The sequence below is a fragment of the Capsicum annuum genome, chromosome 1, assembly GCF_002878395.1.
Source record: "Capsicum annuum cultivar UCD-10X-F1 chromosome 1, UCD10Xv1.1, whole genome shotgun sequence".
NCBI classification, from domain to species: Eukaryota; Viridiplantae; Streptophyta; class Magnoliopsida; order Solanales; family Solanaceae; genus Capsicum; species Capsicum annuum.
In genome coordinates, this window is record NC_061111.1 from 182667981 (window position 1) to 182688398 (window position 20418).

Sequence of the window (20418 nt, forward strand, 5' to 3'; positions counted from 1 at the left end):
TTTCATGTTGTAGTGGTTGAAAACTCCCACATAATTTTCTGAGAAAACAACTAGTATTTTATTGTGGCATTTATAGAACACCACATTATTTTTTTTGTGACATTGTGATCATATTGCGGGGGTTTATAAACTCCCACAATATTTTTTTTGAAACATTAATATTATATTGCGAGGGTTCTAAGCTGTCACTTATTAACTTAAAAAAATCCCACAGATTCAAAATTCATTTTGTGGCGGACGTCGGGGAGGTTTCGAAAAACCGCCACAATATTGCTCGTAAAAAGGTTTATTGTGGCACTTTCTGAAACCGCCACAATTCTTTTTGTCTCGGTTAAAAACCGTCACAAATTGACAAAAAATCCGCTACAGTTTACCAGTTTTTTTGTAGTGCATATAGCAGCTTGAATAAACGACTCTAAATATTTTGTCCGCATGAATACTTTTACGAGATTTCTCTTTTAAAATTGTAGTAATCTTGAAAATTTGATCATACTTTTTTGTAATAAATTGTGATTTTTAGTTTCAGGGTGTATAATTCAACACTGACCAACAGCTGCTAAGTAGTTAAAGAAGTCATTTTTAATGGAAAAAAATAAAATTAGAAAAAAATGCTTTTAGCTAAAGCACGAAAAGATTGTTCTAGAGTTTCATTTTTATAGCTTTGATGTCCAGCATGAAGTTCAAATTTTGCAACTCAAAGTTACAGGACAATTGTCTTAAAGTTCGCATAAAGAATTTTACCTTTCAAGCTGCAATTATATTTATTTGTGATGTACCATCGTAGTGATGTTTAGTGAATAAATTAGGAAAAAGCATGTTCTTCGTAATTTTAAGGAGATATCCACGATATTTACGGTTAGGTATCCAAGAATTAAGTACCACAATGATCGATTTTTATTTTCCACATCTCAGGAATTAATTGAATTTACTTTGAATATTACAGGGTTGCTTTGTTATGCTAAGTTTCTTCTGCAACTTTTGTGCATACGCAACTGACAACTCAAAACCTAATCTTTTACTCAAATGAATCATTTGAAGTACGTACACACACATGACACAACTCAAAATTAATTGGATCCTTTACAAGGGTACTTGTTCCACCAAGTTTCTTGTGCAATTTTTGGGCCAGTGAGTGTTGTGCAAGTGTGGCTCCTTTGGAATTGTCAGAGGCCTTCTTCCACGAGATAACATTCTGGAAGGCGTCAAGGTTTTAGCTGTATACACTTGTAAAACTATGTCCTGCATTATTTTATGTATACAATGCTTAAAAACATTATTCTAGCTTTGGTTCCAAAACACATTATAAAAAAGTGACAGAGATCGAAAAGATAATAACATGGAACTAGAGGTAAAGACGATGAAAAGCGTACACTAGCAAAAGGGATGAACTTTTTCGAGTTATTGTTATTCGTATCGAAATTTTGGTCCCCTTCTTTTTAACTTGTTCTTCTGTTTTGAACCGGATATTGTCCTAGAGTTTTAAGGTAATAAATATTGGGTTCGAAATCGAGAGAGCGTCATTCGGTAGCTAATAGTTTGCAAATCATAGAACGATACAAGAAACAAATACTAAAAATATATATTATTGATATAGGTCGGTCAATTAGCCTACATATAAAAAACTAAATTAAGAAGCATAAAAACTATTTGAGATAAAATCTCCTTCTAAACAAGAATTGTAAAACGACTACATTATGGATGTTATTGTGTTTTAATATGAAAAGAGGGTCTTCTATTTATAGAGTTGTTTGTTAAATATGAAAAAGTTTTATTTTTTTCTTTAAGGAAAAATAAAAGTAATTATGATACTACTTTTACTTTCGTTCAATACAAAATTAAAACTCAATTTTGGCAAGAAAATCAGGGCAAAAACTCTAATAAATCTCCCTTTTGACTTGATTTTCTTCACTTATCCACTTTCTTTACATCTTTGATCGTTGTTCTTCACATAATCTTCATTACTGCTATTTGGCATGCTTAAAAATGGAGCTTTTGGGTTTAAAAAATATATGAGCCCTTTCGAGTTAAAAATATTGGAATCTGTTGTGGGGTTAAAAGTGAGCTTTATTTTTAAATATGTAACAGCAGAATTATTGAAAATATGATTGACGATTGTCTCCACATGTAGCTTTATTTTGATAAAATATCTTCACTATCGTCAAATTGATTGTCAACATGTCTTCAATTTGAACCATCGGACTAGGGGTGTCAAATAGGCGGTTGGGTTGAGATTGAAAATATTAAAGGATAAATTACACAAATCTCATACTTATGAGACTATATTACCTAATATCCCTTACTTTTTTAAAATTTACATAAAATTCCATTTTTCAACTTTACTCTTGATACATATCAAGAAAACTCCACAACTTATTTTTGTTCCACCATTAACTCATTCAAGATTTCCTTCCCTAAAATATTTTCCTAATTATCAACATTTAATTCACCTTCCTTCTTGATTTTTTCTCTTCCATTAATGCTTAAATCATCTTCCTTCTTGATTTTTTTCTCCTACATTAATGCATGCAACTTTTTTTTCCTCTCCTAAAATCTCTCTCATTTATTTTTAAAAAATCTATTGATACATATATAAATTTATTTAGTTATTCATACATGTTTATTCGTTTAACGGTGATTCATATGAATGATAAATATGATATCATTATATGGGTATTATGGTGATTCATACAATAGATACATTTTGTATGATTTTAACAGGTAATACATATGATATTAATGGGTGATACATATTGTATTATGGTGATTCATATGGTAAATACAATTATTTATTTCAATTATTGGGTGATTCATATGATATTAATGGGTGATATATATGGTATTATGGTGATTCATTTATTTCAATAATTGGGTGATTCACATATATGGTATTATGGTGATTCATATAGTAGATACAATTATTTATTTCAATTATTGGGTGATTCATATGATATTAATGGGTGATATATATGGTATTATGGTAATTCATATGGTAGATACAATTATTTATTTCAATTATTGGGTGATTCATATGTTATTAGTGAAAGGTAATGGTATAGTCAGTGTAGGAAACAAAAGTAACAATATTTTTTTTAAAAAAAAAGACTAAAAGTAGAATTGAAACATAATTAAAATTAAATCTAAAAAAACAGACTAAAATTAAAGATGAAAAAAAAAAAAGGAAAAAGACCAAAAAAAACATATCTTTCATAATTAAAGATGAAAAAAGAGAAACATAATTAAAACACCTAAATTAAATGTAAAAAAAAGAGAAAAAATAGATATCTTTTCTTAAATAAAAGAATACAATGAATAAAAGATCTAGAATCTATTATTTTCTTAAATAAATATCTTGTTAGTTTCAAATGTATCACTTTTTTATATGTATCACCATTTCATAAATCTGGATAAAATGTAATTAACAAAATAGTCGGGATTTTATGTAATATCACTTAAAGATTCAGGGATTTATGTAAGTTATCCAATATTAAATGGGTTGAATTGAATATCGGGTTGGGTCATGACCCACCCGAATTCACTTTGTGTTGAAATAGGTTGAGTTGAATCGGGTAAAAATCGAGTTAGTTCTTGATCCACCCAATTTGACCCCCTTAGTCTAAAAAATATTACTCCCTCCGTTTAAAAAAGAATAACCTACTTTAACTTGACACAAAATTTAAGAAAATAAAGAAGACTTTTGAAACTTGTTGCCTTAAATTAACGTAATGTCAAATGTACCAAAATGTTTTTACTCTTGTGGTCATAAACATGTCATGTGGAAAGTTGAAATTAAAGTATTGTCAAAAAAGGAAAGGGTCATTCTTTTTTTAAACAGACAAAAAGGGAAAGTAGGTCATTCTTTTTTAAACGGAGGAAATACTAACATATTGATATTTAACCCTTGTAAACTCAATTCAAGAAAATAAATTTGAATGGGGTTGAGAAGTTGGGTGGATGGTAGAGAGTGAGGTGTGGTAAGAATTTTTTTTTAAATTTAATTTTTTAAACTGCAGGACGTTGTTTTAGAATTCTAAGTTACAAAGACATGTTCAAAGACAAACAATTGTTTAATGGAAATTCTTAGTGGCGTAGGAACAGATGTATGGCTTTCAGGACACATGAATGACATACCAGGGTAACCTTTTGATTTCATTTAATACTGGGATAATTACAATTCAATGTATGTCAGTGATCTAGTTATAAAATATGTACAAAATGTATAGATTTTGTAAATAGTAGGTATTTGAATATGTGGTATGAATCATGATTTCAAATCATCGTTTGGACATTGCAATTTGGGATCATGATTTCAAATCCCGAACTTTTTTGAAAACGTGATTTGGAATTCCGATTTGTTCAAAAATATGTATAATAACTGTATATTAAAGTGATAAATATTATATAAGAATGATACCGTTTTTACATAAATGATACTCTTTCTCTATAAATTATAGTGATATGTATTCAATTAAACAATGATACAATTTTATATACATATGTGTGTTTATACTGCAGTGATCATTTTTTCTAATACATGTCGAGTACATTTACTGATAGGAAAAGCTTCATTGGTTTAAATCTGTGGAAAAACTTAATCCTTAGTAGTAAACCTTTATTGTGAGTGTCACCCAAAATGTTCTCGGCATCATATCCAATTTTGTTGACATGAGCTTGATATAAAAAGTCTCATTAGATTAAGGGAATATGCTTGAGCTGAAGATTGAAGCCCAAACTGATAGGGCCTAGGGGAGCTGTTTGAATATAGTTTCTTTGTTCCTTTTTTGAACGCGGCGACAGAAAACAATATGAGATTGAATTCAAGATTTGTACGTCGATAGAAGTTGGATCGACAATACTGTTTGTGCTTGAAAGAACCTATATTTGGTTTTTGAAAACTAACGTGCAAAACATAAAACTCCATGAGCTGTCATTAACGAGCTTAGAGTTCAAGTTCGAAACAACGGATTGCTACAAATGAGTTCTTTGAGTGTGTAACAAATCAAAGCTCATATCTAAAAGTCGGTGATTTTGCATCCAAGTTTAATTGTTCTTTTAATGTGGATTAGAAGGGGAAACTAGTTTTAAAAGGCTATCAAATACATATCAACTATTTATGGTCAATCAATTACTCCCTTCGTTTCAAAAAGAATGACTTACTTTCCTTTTTAGTCTGTTTCAAAAAGAATTACTCATTTTCTTTTTAGCAACTTTTTAATTGTAACTTTCCACATGACATGTTTGAAACCACGAGATTGAAGGATATTTTGGTACATTTGACATATCTTTAATTTAACATTCAAAAGTTTTTTTATTTTTTTAAACTCCGTGTCAAATCAAACTAGGTCATTCTTTTAAAGAGAGGGAGTATCAATTATTTCACCAGGATAACTACTTTACAAACTTGTCCCATAAAGTAGTTCAAGAGCTTGCTGAGCCATTTAGCTCGTTGGCTGCGTCTCAGCACATCTGGTCCATGTTCTTTGTAATTTTGGGCCTCAGGAGTCTGGTTATTTTGGAGCTCAGCAGCATGATCAATAACTGAGTATCTCTTCCTCCTCTGTTTGTAAAATGCGAAGCGGTATGAGGAAGGGATATAAAAGATATTAAGTCATATCCACACGGGGCCGGTTGGTACATAGATTAAACTATCAACAACAACAATATACCCAGTGTATTCCCACAAGAGTGGGGTTTGGGAAAGGTAAGATGTACGCAGTACATACTGCTACCATAGAGGAAGTAGAGAGGTTGTTTCTGATAGACCCCAGCTCAAAGAAGAGAATAGTAAACAAAGGGATGAAAAACATAATAGAAAATCAGAAATAAGAAATAATAAAATAGACATCAGAGAAATATGAAATACTAGACATAAGGACGACACAGAATAAGAAAATAGGTACAAAGACATAAGACCTAGTGCACCCACCAAATAATAACCTACACTCCCATAACAAGGACCCTATGAACACGGACCTAGGCTTACTAACCCGGCTACACAAGACTCTCTAGACTGCAAGCTACAACCCACACATCCGTATTAGCCTTCTACCCTTATCCGCGACCTCCACACCTTCCTATCTAGGGTCATGTCCTCAGTCAGCTGGAGCTGCTCCATGTCATGTCTAATCACCTCCCTCCAGTATTTCTTCGGCCTACCTCTACCCCTCCTGAAGCCATCCAAAGCAAGCCTCTCACACCTCTAAACTGGGGCATCCACACTCCTCCTTATCACATGCCCAAACCATCACAGTTTTCCTTCCCGCAACTTGTCTTCCACTGAAATCACTCCCACTTTCTCCCGAATAGTCTCATTTCTTACTCTGTCACCTCTAGTAATCCCACACATCCAACGCAACATTCTCACTTCCGCCACCTTCAATTTTTGGATGTGCGAGTACTTGATTGGCCAACACTCCGCACCATACAACATGGCCGGACGGACTGCCACTCTATAGAATTTGTCTTTAAGCTTAAGGGGCACCTTCTTATCACACAACACTCCCGAGGCTAGCCTCCACTTCATCAAACCTGCTCTAATACGTTTAGAGACATCCTCATCAATCTCACCATTCCCCTAAATCGTAGACCCAAGATACTTAAAACTGTCCGTCTTACAGACATCCTAGGAGTTCAACCTCACCACCCCTTCATCCTCCTATCTCAAGTCACTAAACTTACATTCCAAATACTCAGTTTTGGACCTATTCAACCTAAACCCCTTAGACTCAAGGGTTTGCCTCCAAACATCCAATTTGTCATTCACACCCTCTCGCGTCTCATCAATCAGTACCACATCATCCGCAAATAACATACACCAAGGCACCTCGCCTTGAATGCTCCGAGTCAACACATCCATCACCAATGCAAAAAGGAACAGACTAAGAGTCGATTCCTAATGCAACTCGGTCTTGACCGAAAACTACTCTGAGTCTCCTCCTGATATGGGTACGACCACGAAGGTGGGTGAGTGCGAGAGTGAATGAACCCAAGACTTAGAGTGTACACGTGAAGTGCAAAGGAACGCCTAGCTAGGCTCCAAAATCAGTCCATACAATGTACTCCAAGGGAGCCCACTAGAAGACTTTGACTAAGGGGTCATTTTAGACATTTCACACTATTCTTGTAATACACTATAAATACAACCTTCTAGGGATTCATTCATTAGATTTTGATGATGATGAATGTTGTATAACATTGAAAGACAAGTCCACTCTCCTTGAGGCACAAATCTGAAATTGTAACTAGGGAAATCAACTTGAGTGTGGAATCACTCGTGTTGGATTCAAGCTTGGAAATATTGGTTATTGGGAGATCGAAATCCCTCTTGTGCCTATGTAGGAGATAGGTTAGTTTTGTGTGTAGTATTAAAGGTCCAAGGGTGTAACAATTCTTGGATTGTTAATATTATTCCCTCATTTGGTCTATCTATCTATCGTTATCGTATTGCACTTTGTAGATTCATAGTGGACTATTTTGTGTTCTTCTTGAATCCAAAATTTCTTCTCATTGTGTTCATCTTGTTATCATTGTGTTGCTGCTATTTTTGGTGTCAAATACACCGTTGTTATCTCGTATTGTTGTTGTTGTAGTGAATCCGAGAGTGGTCTCCATCTTAGTCCTCAAATCCTTAAGATTAGTGGACTATTTTAGAGCTGTTTCGTGTTTCCGTTTCTTTTTTTGTATCATTTGGTATCAAATTCATCGTTGATTTCGTTCTAACAAGATCAATCTTGGACTTTAGACTTGAAACTACAAAAAAAAAAGTTGAAAACTGAAAATTCCAAAAAAGAGAGCAATCTGTCCATTTTGTGTTCTTGACCGAAAATTGTGTTTTTGTTGTGTCTTGGCTGAGATTTTTACTTGTCTTTATTGTCTCTAAGTGTTAGTTTTTTTTTTCATAACTAACACATTGAGTCTATATCTTGAGTTGAGCTTGAATTGTTGAGATTGTTGTTGTCACAAGTTAATGGTCGTGTATTGATGTTGTTGTTCTTGGCCGTGTGGTGACCTTTCTTGTGGACTTGGGTTGGACATTGTTGGTGTTGTTATTATTCTTGAAAATTTGTTGTATTCTTATTGTTCATCACAATCTTCACCCCATGTTAAGACCAAAACACCACACTAAAGGACTTGGCCGTTTGTTGAAAGTTTGTAGTTGACCTTGTTGTTGTTCTTGGGAGATTGTTGTTGATTTTCTTGATGATTGTTGAAGTGTTCTTGATGTTCTTCCAAACCTTCATACCTTGTTAAAATAAAGTGAAAGTTAGATCCAAAAAGGTGAAGGAAAAAGTGTGAGAACTTAGTTAGTCTTGAAAGACTTACCATCACTCACCAACAAGTCAATCACATCTCAACCACTTTCCCATAAAACAAGGATCCATGTTTTAAAGAGGATTACAAGTCTAGTCCAAGACTTTGAGTCTTGAAATTTTAATTGAAAAAGAAGCTCTAAAGACTACTTTGTGTTTCCTTCTATTGAACAAGTTCCACCAAAGTCCAAATTGAAAAATTGACCAAGACTTGAAATTGGACAACAAAAGTTGTGTGCAACCGAGACCAATATGTGGCTGCCATATCATCATGTTTTACTGTTCACACAACATATTTAAGCTCAAATTTTAGATTTCTTAGTTTCCGTTTGTTGTTTCTTAGTTTCAATTTCGTTGGTTCCAATACTAATTGGCAAACTAGTACTTATCTACTAGATTGTTAGTTAGTTTTGTGTTCGTTCATTCGTGTTACACATTTTTTGTGTGCTTTTCTCTTTTGTGAAATCATTATATCTTGTTGGTTTAAGTACATAACAAATTTTGCTTAAGTCAACTCAAACGAAAATCTATTCCGAGCAAGAGTAGACTCGACCCTCAATCACACACGAAGTACAAGCCGGCTTTCAACACTTGTGAAACCAAGTGTGAGACGATCAAGTGTGCGAGAGTGTGGTGAGGTTGTTTTGAACTAAATTGTGTTTTGTTTTGTAGGTGTTCTTTTCTTTCTTTTTTTAGGTACAACTACAAGGAAATACGCGGCTTCCACCTCTCAACCCATGGACAACAATGCCACCAATGTTATTTTAGCCTACCTTGACATTATGTCCCGAGACCTAGTTATGGCAAATGAAAGGTTGGATCGTATGATAGGTCAAAGGGAGCAAGTGGGCTACTCGAACACACGTCAAGAGGAAGGTCGTAGCTCATGTGAGCTACAAAGTAAAAACAATGTTCCCTACACTCCTATGAACTTAGAATGTTGTGTTGTGGCTAGTAGTGGCCAATTGGATGTAGTTGTGGATTTACCTAGAGTAGAGGTATTTGAGTCTCCCTATGGTGATACTCTTGGTGTTGTTAGGTTACGTGAGGACCAAACTCTTTTTGTAAGTATGCAAGCACTAGTTGATCCTTTAGATGACGAAATTGATTCTTCTTGTAAGAATGATTAATGTCCATCTAGTGCTAGCCCTTATAACTTGAACAAGGTTCTATTACCAATTGAAAAGAGTACTCACACACTAGTTGACCCTTGTGCGAACCAAGGTGAGTCTACGTTAGTATGTGAGTTGCCAACAACTAGTGAGGATGTGAATGAAGATCAACTTACTCATGAATTTATTCCACTACTTGAGCATATGTGTAGTGTGCTTAAAAAATCTCAAGTTAGTGATGGTGTTTATAGAGTTAATCTTGATGGTGCACGTGACTCTTCGAACATCTTGTATGGTAAAAGCCTTGCTAGTAGTTTTGTTCATAGAGATCATGTGTATGAAAATGTTGTAAATGATGGCATATGTCTTTTTGAGGTAGGACTTCTAGGTCGTGTCTCTCTATTCTTAAATGTTAGTCTTCTCTTAAAGGCAAATGTCATACATGGTTGTGGGAGTGACATTCTAGGGGAAGGAAGGGCTAACCTCGGCTTAGACCCTTGGCTACTTCTCCCATTTGACCCCGGCACCCTCCGGGAATATGGGAATTTCTACACTTCCTACTTGATGCTTGGTCAAGACGACAAGCAATGTTTAATTGTAGGTGCTAATAAAAGAAGGCAAAGTTCTTCCTTTTCTCTTTTTGTTGATGATGACCTCTTCCTTTGTGCCATTTATACTAAGGTTTTCATGTTCAACACATAGGACCCGTGGGTATACTCCAAGTTTTTCCCACCTTGGCATGGCATGTGATGTGTAATTTTTGCTAACCCTAACCCCTCATGTCATGAGGATGTGTGTTTGTTTGTCTTCTCTTGATTTTGCAAGGTACGGATTCGAGGTCAAATCCTTTCCAAGAAGGGAAGAATGATACGAGTACGACCATGGAGGTGGGTGAGTGCGAGAGTGAATGAACCCGAGACTTGGAGTGTACATGTGAAATGCAAAGGAAGGCCTAACTAGGCTCCAAAATCCATCCATACAATGCACTCCAAGGGAGTCCACTTGAAGACTTTGGCTAAAGGGTCATTCTGGACATTTCACACTATTCTTGTAATACACTATAAATACAACCTTCTAGGGATTCATTCATTAGATTTTGATGATGATGAATGTTGTATAACATTGAAAGACAAGTCCACTCTCCTTGAGGCACAAATCTGAAATTGTAACTAGGAAAATCAACTTGAGTGTGGAATCACTCGTGTTGGATTCAAGCTCGGAAATGTTGGTCCTTGGGAGATCGAGATCCCTCTTGTGCCTATGTAGGAGATAGGTTAGTGTTGTGTGTAGTACTAAAGGTCCAAGGGTGTAACAATTCTTGGGTTGTTAATATTATTCCCTCATTTGGTCTATCTATCTATCTTTATCTTATTGTACTTTATAGATTCATAGTGGACTGTTTTGTGTCCTTCTTGAATCCACAATTTCTTCTCATTGTGTTTATCTTGTTATCATTGTGTTGCTACTAGTGTCAAATGCACCGTTGTTATCTCGTATTGTTGTTGTAGTAGTGAATCCGAGAGTGGTTTCCATCTTAGTCCTCAAATCCTTAAGATTAGTGGACTATTTTGGAGTTGTTTCGTGTTTCGTTATTTTTCCCGTATCACCTCCCGCCGTTCTCACCCAGGTCTTCCCTCCATCGTACATATCCTTAATAGCTCTAATGTACGTCATCGGGACCCCACTCACCTCCAAGCACCTCCAAAGAACCTCCCTCGGGACTTTATCATACGTCTTTTCGAGGTCGATGAACACTATGTGTAAATCCTTCTTCCTTTCTCTATACTGCTCCACTAATCTCCTCACCGGGTGGATTGCCTTTGTAGTCGAGCGACCAGGCATAAATTCAAACTGATTCTCCGAAATAGACACAACCCTCCTCAACCTTCGCTCGATCACTCTCTCCCAAATCTCATAGATTAAACTATCCCGGGATTATAATCCTAAGGGATCGTTTGGTGGAGGTATATAAAAAGTCCTAGTATAAAATGAAGGACTATTTGATTCCCTGTTTTGTGTGAGGTGTTAGTTAATACCAAAATTATTTATCTCAATATTTACACCAAAGTGATGAAATAAGTTATCTCATATGCATCGTGAGATCACTAATCCCGAAATTAATTATCCCAGAATAAATCTTTTCCAACCAAACAACCTCTAAGGCTATAATTCCTGAACTATCCCATGTGGGATGTTGTAGAGTATAATCGCGGGATGGGATAAGATATTATATCCAAGACTAAATTTGGTATTAAGATTATAACATGTTTGGTTGAAGGTTTAGTCCCGAATAAATTTATACCATCAACCAAACATGATACTCCCTCCGTTTCAAAATAAATGAATTGTTAAAGTATTTATTGGAGTTTCAAATTAAGTGAATCATTGAATTTTTTTCTAAATTTACCCTTATAATTTGACAACCAATTAACTTTTAAAAAATATTACAAGGTCAATTTTTTCTTTTTTAGGGGTAAAAATGAAAAGTTATGTTAAATTTATGTCTTTAATGTTTTTCCTTAATCTGTGTGCCAAAATTCAATAATTCATTTATTATGAAAGGGAGGGAGTATAAATTAGTATCAATCTTAATCATGAGATATTCCACCTACCACCTTATGTCGTGTACCAAACGAAAATTAACCTAGAAATTTTCCAAGAGGATTCACCAGGAATTTGTATCAAAGCAACTTTCCTGAGCAATAAGAATGTTACAACCATGTGAAACCTACATATCAAGAACCAATCTCTAACCTGTAGCAGAATTTTACAAGATAATTAAGGTAGCTATGCCACATGCATTTCAGAATATACACCTATTTGGTGTTCTGATAAATTAACCCCCAAAGAAAACCTCCGTCGGGGAGAAAACCTAGGAATTCCGACAGAAATTGTCAGCAATGACCAAAAGCGAGAACTGCGCTGAAAACATGATCACCCAAATGAATATACTTATCTGCAACCCCTATAAACTAGACAACCCCTTTTTAACCACATTGGAAACACTCAAAAGCTATTAACAGAAAGCAAAACCTCAAACCAAAAATCTGCCATATTCCCTCCCCAAGGCCGATTTTCTGCAATCAGCATCTCCAGTAATGCAACTAGTGATCACTTGGTTCAGTCGGTGATCCTGGAACAAAAGGTACAAAACCTCGTCCACCAAAAACAGGACGCATGAATGCGTTGTCAAACCTTCTCCAGTAACGATGCACAGTGTGAGATGGTGTTGATAGGAGCATCCGCAAACTGTGAGGACGGGGTACATTTTGGCCGAGATCAGCTTCTGAGTCGTGCGTACTGTCAAGAAGTGGCACAATGAAGGATTTTGGGGTCGTCGGTTCAGAAGAGATCATTCTGCTCAAATGTCTTGGCGAGGGCAGCAATAATCTAATTAAAGGTTTTGTCATCAACCCAAATACCTGCAAAAGACCAAAAACAAAGTGTAAAAACTCATTCAAAATGTTCCACTTTTCCTCAAGTCTTTTCTTTTTTCTCGAATTGTTTCTTGTTGAAAGAATGAGGTCTCAGATGAAATCATTACTTGGATGCATCATTTGAATCAGGATGTAGTTACTCTCAATAAAATGTACACATCGATGTAACCTAAAACCATTTCTGACATATTTCACTCCTATGCTGCTACCACAGACTGCCAGCATGACCACCATCAACAATATTAGAGCTCTACTAAGGGGTTTGTAATTTCTATTTGGAGTCACAGAGCTCTACTAAGGGATTTGTAATTTCTATTTGGAGTCGCACAGACTTTGGTTCCGAGGATTTTGCTGCATACATAACCAGTCAAACACATGGATTTTGAGAAGTTTCTAAATCTTTCACGAGTAGAGAAGTGTCCGCCAAGTGCTAGAGGAATATTGTTGCCAGCCTGCCTGGTCTAAAATTTTGTTTGAAAGCGCATGTTATTGAAGTTTCCAGAAGAAAAAACTTAAGATGCTCAATTTCATGACCATGAAGGAGCACGCTTTTTATTGTATGTTTCTCTACTTCATGAATGTATGTTAAATGTATACAAAAAGATATAATCTTACCCCTGTGCTGAAAAGGACAACAGTGATGGTACTTGTGATCATTATCGCGTTGCCACGTAACTGAGTATGACCTCCCCTAGTAAACTGCAAGCATAAAAATAAGGAATCATCAAAAACTTTCGAAGACTAAATGCAACATGAAAAAAAGGTTCCACCAAACTTGAACAGAGTGACATCGGATAATTGTAGTTTACCTGATTATAAGCAAGAGCCACTGAAACAGCACCTCGCATAAGTCCTGCCCACCATATTATAATCTGCAAAATCATCAAAAAGATATAATGGGAGACCATATGATTTGAGGAACTTTTAGAGTAACTAACAGGTTATTAGCACATACTTGCTGTTTAAAGCTAATCTTCTCCTCTGGAGACTTCTTGATCAAGTTGGACAAAGATGACAGGGGGAAAACAAAGGCTGCCCGTCCAACCAAAACAAGACCCAACAGTATTGAGCTAACTTGAACTGATAATTGAGGGCTGCAAATAGATTTTTTTAAAAAAATTAAATTAATAATGTAAGTCTTTTTCCACTTGCATATAATCCTATAGTATATGATGAACTTCAGTGACATAGAAATTCACCTGTCGCTTACAAATCTCCACTTCTCGATGTCCAAAGCATCCATACCAACATAAAGGAATATGAATATTTCAGCAATAAATGATAATGTAGCAAACGCGTGCCTGGGAAACAGATGAAGATAATATGTTAGGATTAAACCATCTCACGGGAGAAAGAGGAGCAATTGAATACACTCCATCAAAATAGTTCGGGAAGTTGGATGACATACTTGGTAGTGACTCTTGAGCTCTCAGTCACATTATGCCAGGTGTAGTGAGACATCACGATCCCAGAGAAAAACACAGTAAGGATTGCACTTAAATAGAATAACTGCAATTGACATAGTTTCAAACTTTCAGAGTAATAACTTTTATTGAAAGAGAAATATTCCAAGAAAGGAAGTGATTTGACTTTCCTTCAGACAGAGAAAAATGTTAGCAAGCTACTTAGTCGAGAAACTTACTTCAGCAAGCATGTATGATAGGTATGCCATAAGTATCATTATAGCAACCTCGCGATCAGTGGAGTGCCTGGAGATCATCAAGAAGTAAGTAATCAAAGTCCTTTACGAAGAGACAACATGTTTCTTGTCAATCATATAAGCTTAAATTCTGCAATCTAAGAGAGAGAAAAATTCTAAGAAGACACCAATAGTCAATTTTTTTGACTGTCGTTTGCACAAACACCAATTACCAACTTCAGCATTAACATGTATTGTAAGACATTATTTTATTTGTGGCCCAATTAATGTAAAGCCCATAATTAATATTTAATAAAGAACAGATCTTGTCCATACACTTGGACGTACAAAATTAAGTCTTAACCTCTATAAATGATTCTCCCTTCCCCCATTAGGCTTACCACAAGTTCTCTACATCTTTTCCACCACTGACGGTTGTGGTAACGTAAGGCTAGGCAAGGAGGTTGAAACCTGTTTCGCGACTAACGTTTCCGCTCTTCTCTAAAGGTCAAATGATGTGTAAGCTAAAGAAGTCAATATATGGACTCAAACAAGCTTCCGATAATTGTATATAAAATATAATGATACCATAACATCTTTTGGATTTAAGGAGATTACTGTTGATCGGTGTATATACCAAAAGATTAGTGGAAGTAAGTTTATATTTTTAGTCATGTAAACAATATTTAACTTGTTGCTAATGATTTAGGCATATTGCGTGAGACAGACTTTCTCTCTATGAATTTTGAAATGAAAGGTATGGGTGAGGCATCCTATGTGATAGAGATAGAAATCTCAGAAAGGCTATGTCGAAAGAGTTCTAGAGATATTTAACATGAACAACTGTTTCAACATGGGTTGTTCCTATTCAAAAAGGGGACAAATTTAGTCTTATGCAATGCCCGAAGAATGATGTAGTACGAAAAGAAGTGAAGTCAATTCATTACTCTATTGTTGAAAGTTTGATGTATGTTCAAACTTGTACAAGATTGGATATTATGTTGCAGTCAGGATGCTAAGAAGGTATCATAGTACCCCTGGAATTGATCACGAAAAGCTGCAAAGAAAGACTTGAGGTACCTAAAGGGAACAAAGGGTTACATGCTCATGTCCAGGAGATTTAATCACTTGGAAGTATTGAATACTTTAATTTAGATTTTGCTAGATGTGTGGACATTAGAAAGTCCATGTGTGGTTAATTGTTTCTATTAGCTGAAGAAGCAGTATCATAGAAGAGTGCTAAATAATTTGTCACTGCTACATCCACAAATGAAGCAGAATATGTAGCATGTTTTGAAGCCACAAATCATGCATTATAGCTACGAAACTTTATTTTAGGACTTGGGGTTGTCAACACCATTACCAAGTCGCTGAAAATTAATTCGATAATACTGCAACAGTATTCTTCTCCAAGAATGATACGTACTCCAAAGGATCCAAAAATATGGCATTAAAGTACTTTACCATCAAGGAAGAAGTTCAAAAACAAAGAGTGTCACTAGAGAATATTAGAACGGATCTCATGATTGCAGATCCATTAACGAAGGGCTTACAAGCCAAAGACATTTAAAGAACATGTTCAATTAATTTGTCTTGGTTGTACTTATGATTGATGCATTTATGATGCTTTGACATTCTGAGCTCAATTAAGTGTTTATAATATACATTAATGAATTTCCTGCTTTTATAATGGTGTATAGTCTATACATTATTGTTAGAGATATTGGGATAATCTCAATGAAACATTATTGCGGACCATAATATTAAATGTTTTATAGCTTATGAACCTGATATGGTAAGTTGTTAATGTAGCTATATATGGAAGGTAACATATAGCACAAAATTATGTACTTGCATTAGTTGTTTGTCATATTGTGGTGTGTATGATGACCACTATATATGAGATCTATTTTACGTGCAACTGATGGTACTAGTAGATCCCATCCATAGACCCATTATTTGATGGACAAATCAGTTTAAGTCTAAGCCTCTATAAATTGGCTCTCGCTCCGCCCATTACGGTTACCACATATTCTCTACATCTTTTGCATTGTTGACAGTTGCGGTAACATAGGGTAGGGCAAGGAGGTAGAAACCCGTTTCGCGACTAGCATTCCCGCTCTTCTCTAGGATAATGTCTCCCGCATTATGTATCTTTTCTATAATATTTCTGTATAAGATTATCATGCTCAAAGTCCTAACGTGTGTTTACATGTATATCGAATGAGTTACAGAAGGATATTTATTCGTGAAAGTAAAAATACATACGAACCTTCCAAAGTAGAGTTTTTTAATTATGTAGGCGCTCAGTAGACCAGTCTGCATCAGGGAAATAATTAAATGTCACTCTTCTGTCAGTACTACCACGCACACACAACACGAAGTCACAAATAAGGACACACAAGCATGTGATGTGTGTGTGGGTGGGTGGCGGGGGGGAGAGAGAGACTTACAACAACCCCTAAGATGGTGCTCGAGGCAAACAAGTATAAAAAGTTTCCAATTAATTCCAGAGCTTTTCTGGTGTTGATATGAGATAAGTCAAAGTTCTGGACAGCATTGAAGAGTACTACAGATGTGGCATCATTCACAACACCTTCCCCAAAAACTAGACTGTACAGTAAGGGCGTATCATCCTGACTAAGCACCTACACATTTTCCAAATAGAATATACCTGATCAGTTAGAGGGTAGCTAGTCTGACCAGCACTCAGCCTACAATGCTACGACTTTGTAGTTTTTTTATTAAATGCAACTTATACTTACTTGTAAGGTGCAAACAGAATCGGTTGCAGAGAAGATTGCTCCAATAGCTAGAAACAAACAGTGATATATGAGAGACAAGCGGAGAAGTTACCAATGACAGTTTTGAAAATATAAATAACATAGAGGAAACAGCAGAAGTACCAAGGTAATCTCCAATTTCAAGGTTTCCAATATTCATTTTCTTGAAAATGCCAATAGCACCTGATCATGAAAATAGACGTTATTACTAATGGGTGAATCATTAGTGCAATAAGTTCTATGATACAAGAGGAAACAAAAGGAAAGGATGGAAAGACCAGAAATACACACATAAAGATATGATAATGAATGATATCAAGGTGCCAACTGCCCCAAAAAGCATGATAGTGCTGAAATTGCGGAAGAATGATTTCTTTTTCACCTGGAACCTGAGGAACAGAATAAGATGAAAAAAACTAACTCATCACAATCCTTTTGACCAATTTAACACTCAAGTCAAATCAAACAAATATCACATGCTAATGAGTAGCCTGTCTTAATAAAAGTCAATGAGTTCATGAGACCACAGGAACTTCAACATTGTAAAAGAAAGAAGCATTAGAGCGTGTTTGGTATTACTGGAGAATATACTTTGAGAAAAAGATTTTTGCTGTTTGGTTGATAGTGGGAAATTTTTTCCATAAAAACTATATATTATAATTAGTAATATCAAATTGCGGAGTGTTTTGATGAAACTTTTGAGTAAGGGGTAATCGACTAAGACTAATAGTTAAGCCAAAAGATGGTTGTACAAACCAGACTTAACGGCAGATCTGTTTTCGTACAAACATCAATTAACAAACTTTAAGTGCTATTTTGAACAAGTAATATTTTCTTTACTGAATTGAGAAACAAGACCAACTGCAGCCTTCAAAACTCGAGATTACTGGGCTCACCCCTCTACCCTTATCCATTTACATAACATGCTTAGTCTGCATTGCGACAAGCTTAAAGAACAAGATTGACTAACGAATATCTTCACTTCTGAAAATCATAATAGTACGGGAAAAGAAAATAATTGAAGGAGGGAAAATGAAAGCTGATAAAATTCATTTAAGGTAAGCTTTCAAGATAATGCATCAGTTAACCCCAAGCAACCATTGGGCAGTTATTGTTGTTTACTGCAAACTATAATGCTACAGAAACATTATGGACTACATGGCATAAGCAACATTTTAAATGCAATACCTACCCAGCATTGAAAATGATCGGCGGAAGCAGGTATATGAAGAAAAGATCTTCGCTAAACACTAAAATATGTGAGTTCTTTCCTCCACTTATTAGTAGAATGACAACTCCAGTGCAAAGACCCTGTCATCAAAAGGCGAGGAACCACAAATACAAATACAAATATCAGTTCATTATCTATAACCAAAAAACACAAAATACCGATAGCAACAACAAAATGAACTCACGATCACAAGGGCAGTTATGGACTCATTCATCCATCTATTTTCCTCCAATAGATGACCGATCACGATACAAGCGCAGATAAGTGCGACAAATAAGTTTATTGACACCACAGATTGATGATCAGAAGTTGATAATCTGTTCAAACTTGCCAGCAACATCCCAGAGTCGAACACCATTTTTTCAGTAAATCCTCAATTCACAAAAGCCTTAAGAAAAATCACAATAAAAGTTTCCTCTTTTTCAACAACTGAATTTCCAACTCCCAATCCAACCTTAAATCCAATCCAAACGATTCCTGCAACAAACCAATTAAACAATTCTCAAATCCTAAAATTAATAAATTCTCAAAAATCCACATATATAGAAGCGTATAAATGCAGCTATAGACAATCACGTGGCGTCGTGTGGATTTAAAATTAAAAAAAAAAAGAAATAGAAAAGAGAGAAAATGACAAGGCAGGATCAAAACTAGCCACATGAATCAAACTCATCGATATTCTTTCTTTATTTCATCAAATTACCATTTGTAATCGCATCAAAGCATAGCTCATATCATAAATTTACGAAAAAAACATAAAATGAATGACGATAAATACAAAAACTTTACGATGAAAATTGGAGTGAAAACGGGAGATTAAAACCACTGGAAATTCAATCGGATCTCAGATGTTTAGCAAAAATTCAAACTGCTGCAGATTCAGCAGCAGCGTCTTTTGCTAAATTGAGCACAAAAATCAGTCCACGAAATTGTAGCGCTGGAATAAAACATGAAAGCAAAATGGAAGGAAAGTGGGGACAAAGTCAAATTGAGAAACAATTGCGACAAGTGACAGAGGAAAGTTGTAGTTTTAATTTTATTCTATTCTAAATCAAATGATTAAGAGAGAGATATAGTAAGGAGAGAAGATCGAGCCGAGCGAGCGATAAAGGACAGATGGAATTTAAGGGTAATTTATAGTTTGGCTGGAATTAAGACAGAGACTGCTCTTTCTCTACTCATCATCACCGTTCATTTCAGCATATGCTGATGTGTCTATTTTTTCACTTTAATCTGAGCTTCATTTTTAAGTAAACAAAAAAAGAACAATTTCCTAATCAAGAGATTATTTTAAGGACTAATTAGTAGTAGTCTTTCAAAAGCAAGATTTAAGTACTGGTGTTTTAAAAAGTAGGAGTGAGCCGTTTTGCACAAATGAGTTAAGCTCAAAACAGCAGATGTAAATTTTATATATCGTTAATTCTATAATTTTATTATTAAAAGTCTCATGTATCTATAATATTACTTATAATTTGCATTACTAAAAATAAATAAAAATAAAAATTTATGTTACTACTTAATTTAAATGTGGTAAAAATATAAAAGGGTTACTAGAATAAAAGGAAACGGCTATTATTTAAATGGGGAAGAAGAAGAGGGAGAATGGGACCAACCACGGCGATGATTGTGGTCCTTCCGAATCTTAGGGTGTAGGTATTAATGCAACTTCTCACTTTTAGCCACGGCTGATGCCGTTTTTCTTTTTGTTTTATTTACTACAGGGGAAAAAGATTTAACACACCTTAAAGGATTTTGACCGATTATTTTTTGCTGTCGCTTTTACTTATTATATTTTAATTTATATATTTATTAAAAGATAATTAATAATAATTATTTTATTATAATATTTCTATTAGATAATATTTACATTATATCTTAAAAATTAATTTGAAGAAAGAATAATTAATATT

General features: G+C 35.0%; 1 protein-coding gene across 1 annotated transcript; it reads right to left on the minus strand.

The window, feature by feature from the left end:
* Positions 1 to 12093: 12093 nt before the first annotated feature.
* On the minus strand, positions 12094 to 19628 carry LOC107842448 (sodium/hydrogen exchanger 2). The gene is made up of 15 exons (XM_016686299.2): positions 19298 to 19628; positions 18693 to 18985; positions 18470 to 18588; positions 17569 to 17666; positions 17401 to 17460; positions 17260 to 17306; positions 16948 to 17142; positions 16767 to 16813; positions 14498 to 14564; positions 14264 to 14364; positions 14055 to 14156; positions 13811 to 13949; positions 13665 to 13727; positions 13471 to 13554; positions 12094 to 12840 (listed from the first exon to the last, which is right to left on the minus strand). Exons 2-15 carry the CDS (start codon positions 18864 to 18866, stop codon positions 12523 to 12525), a joined length of 1614 nt encoding a protein of 537 aa, XP_016541785.1. The 5' UTR covers positions 18867 to 18985; positions 19298 to 19628; the 3' UTR covers positions 12094 to 12522.
* Positions 19629 to 20418: the final 790 nt, after the last annotated feature.

Excerpts from the sequence above, each read along its gene's own strand:
- LOC107842448 (XM_016686299.2), bottom strand. The coding sequence starts at position 18,866 with ATGGTGTTCGACTCTGGGATGTTGCTGGCAAGTTTGAACAGATTATCA. Across the intron at positions 16,814-16,947 it reads GCACCATCTTAGGGGTTGTT|ACTGGTCTACTGAGCGCCTA; the intron begins GTAAGTCTCTCT and ends TCCCTGATGCAG. Across the intron at positions 13,950-14,054 it reads TGGAGATTTGTAAGCGACAG|CCCTCAATTATCAGTTCAAG; the intron begins GTGAATTTCTAT and ends ATCTATTTGCAG.